The 7,523-nt window shown below is 40.5% G+C and overlaps 1 protein-coding gene across 1 annotated transcript in view; it reads left to right on the plus strand.

Annotated features, from left to right (window-relative positions):
• The first annotated feature begins 1,045 nt into the window (after positions 1–1,045).
• LOC102873480 overlaps positions 1,046–7,523 on the plus strand; it is a 22,964-nt gene continuing 16,486 nt past the window's right edge. Inside the window, exons 1-2 of the mRNA XM_006884964.1 lie at positions 1,046–1,088; positions 6,451–6,516. Coding sequence (XP_006885026.1) covers positions 1,046–1,088; positions 6,451–6,516 — 109 coding nt within the window. The remainder of the gene's footprint in view (positions 1,089–6,450; positions 6,517–7,523) is intronic.

Consider the following 7,523-nt stretch of genomic DNA (forward strand, 5'->3'; position numbering starts at 1 on the left):
TCAGAGAACTGGGATGACTAGGAAGGATAGAAGGTGAATTGATGACTTTGAGTTGTGGTGTTGGAAAAGAATATACCATGGACTGCTAAGGAAACGAACAGGTTCTGCCTAGAGAGGGTTTAAACCAGGCTGCTCTTTGGAGGCAAGAATTTTGAAGCTTCGTCTGACATGTTGCAAGGTGGCATCAGTCCTTGGAGAGGGACATCATGCTTGGGAGGGTGGAGGGACAGCGCAGGAAAGGATCTGTGTGAGATGGATTGATTCAGTGACTGGGTTAATGGGGATAGAAGTGTCGGAGACAGTTGAGTTGAGCACAGGATAGAGCAGGGCTTAGAGCTGTTGTACATAGGGTCGCTGAATAGCAGGCGACTCGATGGCACATAAAAACAAGAACTACTTAGAATTATGCTTAATGAATGATTATTGAATCCGTTATGAAACTGATAAAAATCACTATTCTTGCTAAGGATGAGAATTGTTTATTAGTTTTCAATGCTGAATTGAGTTGACACAATGAGTGGAACAACGGATTTAAGTAGTACAGCAGGGATGGGGCTGGGTTTTCTTTTGCGTTTGGGATGAGTATCAGCGGGGACCTACTCAATAGCACTTAACAGCAGTCTCGGTGAGGGCAGATTGTTTTTTCACTAGATTATCAGAAACCAAATCTAAAACTTATGTGTAACGCTGGCACATTTACGGGAACCCACTCTCGATACTTGGTGAGAACTTAAGAAATCCCTTCACTGAAATTTCGCACGCTGGGAACTTTCCCGCGGCAAACTCTCCGTGAACTTGACAAACATCTTCCAACTCCCGGTAGGCCGGCGCCTCTCCAGTGCGCTGGCGTCGGTGGGCGGGGCTTCGTCATTGACCCTGAGAGGTTGCCGTCAGCGAAGACGTCGCGCCGCGCATGCGCAGGAGCTCGGCGCCGTCTCTTGCCGGAAGCCAAGATGGCGCACCGGTGTTCTCTGTGCTGCAGTTGGCGCCTTATCAATATCTGAGTATTTAGCAAGGAGCCGTAGGGAACGCTCCCGCCGCTGCCATGGCCCGGCATCGGAATGTCCGAGGCTATAACTACGATGAAGGTTAGTGGTAAAGCCGTGCTGGGCCGTCATTTTTGTTGTTCAGGCCGGGACCCTAGCCTGTTGGTGTCCACTTTGATCCATAAGGTCCTTTTCACCGTGCCAGACTGGAATTCGGGGGGGGGGGGGAACGGAACGGGACGACACTGCAGGACCTCAGAGTGACAGCGAGGAGTGTAGTTGTAAGCCCTTACTTTTGCCTTCTGGGGTTGATTATTCTTTACGATGAGGGAGGCACTGGCCCGTGTCATATGGAAAGGACTTTAGTAAGGCTGGGATCCGGCGATATTTATGCGCGGAAGATTGTCACCTCCCCTCCCTCCCATTGTTCCTTCCCTTCCTGTCGCAGCACACACGTGGCTCGTTCTTCCCTCCCCTTGACATTTCTTTCAAAAATACCCATGAATCATTGTCGATTCGTTCTAAACGAATTCACACAATGTTTACTTTTCTTTTCCCCTGGCTCTTTAATGGTATTAAATTTACATAGTGAAAATTTGCGTTATGGTGTTCAAACCTTTAGTGCGGGACGTGGTTTGAGCCAGGTGTTAATATGGCTTTTTTTTTTTTTTTAAATTATTACCGAGTTGTAAACTTTGGAGACAGTATAAAAAAATACATACTAAAAAGGCCCAAACAGTAAGACAGTCAGATGATCTTGAGGTGTATCCTCAGTCCGTGCATGGTAATGCTTATTATAATTGTATTTTCAAATAAAAAAGAAAAGAGGATATGGGAACATATATTTCATGGAGGGGAAAAGAAGAAAAACAAATGTACTTATGAGTGCATTCTGGGAGTTTAAAATGGTTTTAAAGCAAACATAACATCTCTCTTTATGCATTGGATAATTACAGACATCACCTGGCATCATGCAAACGAAAATTACTGACAGATATGAATACAAAAGATGACTAAGGAACTATATAGCTTTCTAAAGTGTGGAGCATCAAACAGTACTAAGTGAGGTTGGTTAATATTAGCATTCCCGGTAGATTATTCTCTGAAGGTTGGGATTCTCTAACCCTGCGAGAAGGCAGTTAAGACACTGCCAATTTTGAAGACTGTTAAATTCCAGGTGTTACTTTGGCCCCTTTCAGAGTACTGCTCTGGAGAGCCATCGTCAACTGAGAAGTTATTTTAGGCCGGGAGGTGTTTTTGTGATTACATGAAAAGCAGGCATAGGTCGAATTAGTACTCATTTCTTTAATAGACATGTGTCCTTTGCTCAGCCAACATCTAATTGAATGACCAGGCATAGTTTTAAGCTTTGGAGACTGAAAGGTTATTTGAAGATGGTTTTATGGAGAAGACTACAAGTAACAAATGATTAGAGTATTAGAGATGCCACCCCCTCCAGAAAAAAGTGATATTGGAACTATTTAAGTGAGGTTTTCTAATTCAAAATCATTTGGGGGCTTAGGAGGGGCTAGGATGGGCTTTTTGTGTTAAGGAAAGTTTTTGCTGGTGGAAGTAGTACTTCATCTGATGGTGAGTGAATGCTTAGTACCTTTTCACTTTGTCTATTTGAGGTCAAGTGTTGTCATGCTTCTTTGAAACAGATGGTGACATCATAAATAAGCTGTTTCTATAGTGTAGGAGGTTTGTCCCCTTTTTTGGCTTTTAAAAGTTCTACTCATCTTCAGAGTCCAATTCGTTTCTTATCCTTTCAGTTAAGCTTTCCCTTGGATTCAGACTAATTTTATAACTCTAAAAAGTAATGGAATTCTGTGAAGGAAAACTTAAGGAAGTAGAAATAAACTTATTCTCACTTTGAGCTGCCCTGATAAAAACCACCTTTCAGAATGAATCCTTGGTGCTCTTTAAGTTGGATGGTAACTTTACCACGTGACTGCTTTGGCTTTTTATTTAAAAGCTCTGAGAAGGATAATCTATACTTTTCTAAGTAATTGTAGTAGCTGATTCAGTGTTTTATATGCAGGAAATATTTAAATATAAAATTACACTGAAGAAATGAATCATTTAAAAAATAGTTTTATATGATTTGGGTTTTAAGGTCAGTTTTCATACTGACAAACAAACCTATTTTACTAAAAAAGATTTTTGTGCTTAGTGCTAACATTCCTCCTTGCCCCCCTTTTGGCAGTTGGCTCATTACAGTCTCCCCTCTGGAGGTCCAATTTTGTCTTTAACTTATTTTGGAAGAGATTCCGAAGAGCTCCAAAAAGAAGCAGAATTTGAATTTGCCACATGTTGATCAATCTCTACACTGACTCCTCTCAAATGAAGTGATAGCATATAACATACACTGCTATGTTGTTGTTCTTGTTATGTACCGTCAAGTCAGAACTGACCTGTGCCTGACCCTCCAGCAGGTTTTCAGAGGCTGTAATTCTCATGGGCAGAGATTGCCCATCTTTCTTCTGTGGAAAAGCTAGTGGATTTGAACCATGCGCTTTCGGGTTGACTCCTAACCACTAGGCCACCTTGCTACTATGCTCCCTTTTACCCTGCTACAGCTTCCCACTATTTCAGTAGTAAGAGTATCTCTAGCATCCCGTGTTTGAGAATTGCTTCCCTCAAGTCTCCCTTGCTCAAACCCTTTGTGTGTGAAAATATGGCTTCTATAATGCAATTAAGTTGTCAAACCAGCCCTCAGAGATGAATGAAATGTATACTTGTTTTGTACCATCGAGTCAGAATCTACTTGTTGCTGATTCCAGCAGGTTTTTAGAGACAGTTAATTTCATACTAAGAGATTGCCCATCATTCTTCCATGGAGCAGCTGGTAGATCGAACCATATGCCTTTGGGTTGTCAGTGCAACGCTGCTAAGTTGGAACCTGCATATAGCTGACCCTCCAGTGGGTTTTTAGAGGTTGTAAATCACACAGGAGGAGATTGCCCATATTTCTCTCACAGAGCAGCTGGTGGATTTGAACCACATGCCTTCAGGTCTGCAGCACAGTTCCTACTAGGACACCAGAGCTCCCTTCGAACTAGGCAGTCTATTTAAGCCATATAGTATAAGGGACGTCTGCTAACCTAAAGGCCACACTTCTCTGGTAGTTTGAATTCATCAATAACTTTTACTGGAAAAAGATGGGCCATTTCCTCCTGTGTGATTTATAGCCTCAGAAATCTCACTGGAGGGTCAGCTATGAGTCTGTTCCAAACTAGTGGCAGTGAGAGAGACAGAGGGGCATCTATGGATTTTGGTATCTGTTGGAGGTCCTGGAAGTAATCCTCTATGGATATTGATGGGTGACTATACTTATTTGCTAATAAAATGTTATTTGTTAATTCCTGTTTGTGACATAGTTGTTGTTATGTGCCATGGAGTCACTTGTGACTCACAGTGACTCTATGTACAACAACCCTAAACCCTACTCTATCCTGTGCCAGTCTTACTGTCTCTGAAACACCTATCCCCATTACCCCAGTCACTGAATCAATCTATCTCATTGAGGGTCTTCCTCTCTTGCACTTTCCTTGCCAAGCATGATATGTCTATCCAAGGACTGGCCCAACCTTGCAACATGTCCAGAGTATGTCAGACAAAGTGTCAGAATCCTTGCCTCCAAGGAGCAGCCTGGTCTCACCCTCAGTAGCTTATTAAAAATTCACACATTTTTATCCACTTAATTGCATGGCCTTGGAGCCAGAGTTGACCCTTGGATCACATTAATCTCCCGTCTTTCTCCCACGGAGCTGGTGGATATGATTGCCAGCTTTGGGTTGGCAGCACCACTCCTTACTAAACCACTACTTAACTAGTTTGTTGGCCATCGATATTTTGTGTTTGCCTTTGAATATGTCCTTCCTGCTGCCTGGAGTGCTCTCCAAAAATGATAAGAAAATGCTCTCAGAAAATGATAAGGCTTTCTAGCCACCTACTTGGCATTCTCGTTTGGTTGTATATGTATATGCTTGCAAATTACTCTGTATTTCATATATCATGTGTTAAGTACTTTCTTATATTGTGCGTTTTCTTGTTTGGTTTCCCGTTAGACTTTTCAGCTTGGAGAGTTTGGAAATGTCCCTGTTGCTCTCTGGTGGACCGTGGCTGTATTTAATAGTTCCTGATGTATTGGTAGTCCTTTTCAAATGAATAAGTAAATACATTCATGGTTTGTGTGTTTTTGGGTTTTTTGTGGTGGTTTTAGTTTTAAATAGTTTGATTCCTTAAAATATACTTTTTAAAATTAGTGCAAAACATGTCAAGTATTCATGGAGTGAAATAAGTATAGTTCTTTGAAGGCAATAAAATGGAGAAGTGTGTGAGACCACAGAGGAGTGGGAGAAGGCACTTGCTGTTTAGAACCTTACCCTGGAAGAAGGAACAGCCAGAGGGACAAAGAGGCCTCAGTAGAAAACAAGGCAGTTGGCCTGGAGTACTGAGAGCTGGTTTTTTTTTTTTTTTGTTGTCTTTTTTTTTAATTATTATTAAATTTTATTAGTTTCAATGAACATTGACAGGGATTCTGGGCTTTCACTCCTTCATTGCTGCACCATTCTCTCCACCCTCCTCCCCAGTTTGTTCTTCTTCCCCGCCATCCGCCATCCGAATGTCTGTTTTAATTGTCCAATTGCCACAGTGCTTGTCAAAGTCAGTTCTGACTTTGTTGGTGTGTCCTTTGCCATTCCCTATCACTCCTCCCTGAGAGAGACTTCACCCTGATTCATAAGGAAAAGGGGATGGCGTATTCTCTTAGCTACTTCCTGCTGAAAAGGGACGCTGGTTTTTATAGTGTAGGTTGTTAGCAGCCATCGAATTGCTTCCCATTTCATGCTAACTCCATGCTCAGTGGGACTGGGCCATTATGATGTTGTAGATAAATGTTTTTAAAAATCCCTTTCCATTTTCTAGAAGTAGATCATTGGCCCTTTCTTCCTTGTCTCTCATTCTGGAAACTCCATTGAAACCTGCGCAGCATCGCATACCTGGCTTCACGTGATGAAAACCTGCTTTTCATGGCTGGATTGTGTGCTCAGTGCTAGTTGATTGTATAGAAAATAAGTTTTTTGGTTATAGATAGCACTTGGTGAAAAAAAAGGCTGGTTGCCTTATTTGTATTTTTTGTCAGCACTGGAAAGACAAATAAGGAGTGTGGTCTCTAGGATTATTATTTTCTGAGCACATAAAGTTAGAACTTGGAAAAATTTAGTAAAACCTAATTATTAAAAACTGAAGATATGTTTGTCTTTGTGAAAGCAGATTGCCAGTAAAGCCTCTTTTGTAGGAGAAATTCTTAAAATTTTGGAAAAAAAATTGGAATAGTGCAGGTTCCCTTAATTTAACAAATGATATAATTTATTTTCAAGAGGTTTCAGACTTTTTCTTATTATTGACTGAAAATATAAAAAAACAGGTCCATGAATGATTTTTATCTTGTGTTTTTTAGATTTTGAAGATGATGATCTCTATGGCCAGTCAGTAGAAGATGACTACTGTATTTCTCCATCAACAGGTGAATTTTTAATAAATTAATAACCATGATTTGAACATTTGAAAATGTCAAGTAAATGTCATTTTTATTCTAGACTGTTTCCTAATAACACTAGAGTTCCATTTGTCTACAGTAGTAAGCTACATTAAATAGATAATTATATTTTAATTGCTTAAGATATATAATGGAGAAGGATGGGCATTCTCTTCCAGTGTGATTAACTGCTTCTGAAAACCTGCTGGAGGGTCAGCTGTAGGTTGGTTCTGACTTGATGGTACACAACAACAACTACAAGATGTATAGCATAATTTTCCCCCATAAATTTAAATTGGTTTTATTCCATTGTGTAAGTTTAAAGAATTTAAATAAAAATGAAGGATTTGGTTTTCCCAATTTTTGTTGAAACATGATTTTAAATATGCATTTAAATTTTTTCTGTTACTCAGCATTTATTTTTTAAAATTGTATACTTTTTTACATACAATGTTCATAAAGCGCATGCACATAGTTTTTCACACCAGATCTTTCCCCTTTCTTTTATAAATATGCATTTAATTTGAATGGCCTAGGGGCCAGAATCATTGCAGTCCCAAAGGTATGCAGTTTGAGGCCAGCCGCTGCTCCACAGAAGATAGGCAGTTTCCTCATGTGCGATTTGCTGTCTCTGAAAACCCACTGGAGGGTCAGCTATGGGTCAGTTCCAACTCCGTAGTTCACAAGAATATTAGAGTGTCATCTTAGTCAATATGGAGACTTTAAAACTTTTAAGAGTTGTTGTGTACTGTCAAGTCAGACCTGACCATGGCTAACCCTCCAAGTGGTTTTCTGAGATGGTGGAAGTTCATTGTCCATTTTCCTCTCACAGAGAAGCTGTGGATTTGGACCACGTACCTTTCCTTTGGCCGTGCAATCTTAGGGTAGAGTGTAGTTTCCAAAATATTTTGAACCTCAAATTGTGTGGAAATGAATTTCTTGTTAATCTTTGTTGTTGTTCTTGTTATGTGCCGTCGAGTCGCTTGCGACTTATA

The sequence above is a fragment of the Elephantulus edwardii genome, unplaced genomic scaffold (assembly GCF_000299155.1).
Source record: "Elephantulus edwardii isolate Elephantulus edwardi_28Jun2011 unplaced genomic scaffold, EleEdw1.0 scaffold00039, whole genome shotgun sequence".
NCBI classification, from domain to species: Eukaryota; Metazoa; Chordata; class Mammalia; order Macroscelidea; family Macroscelididae; genus Elephantulus; species Elephantulus edwardii.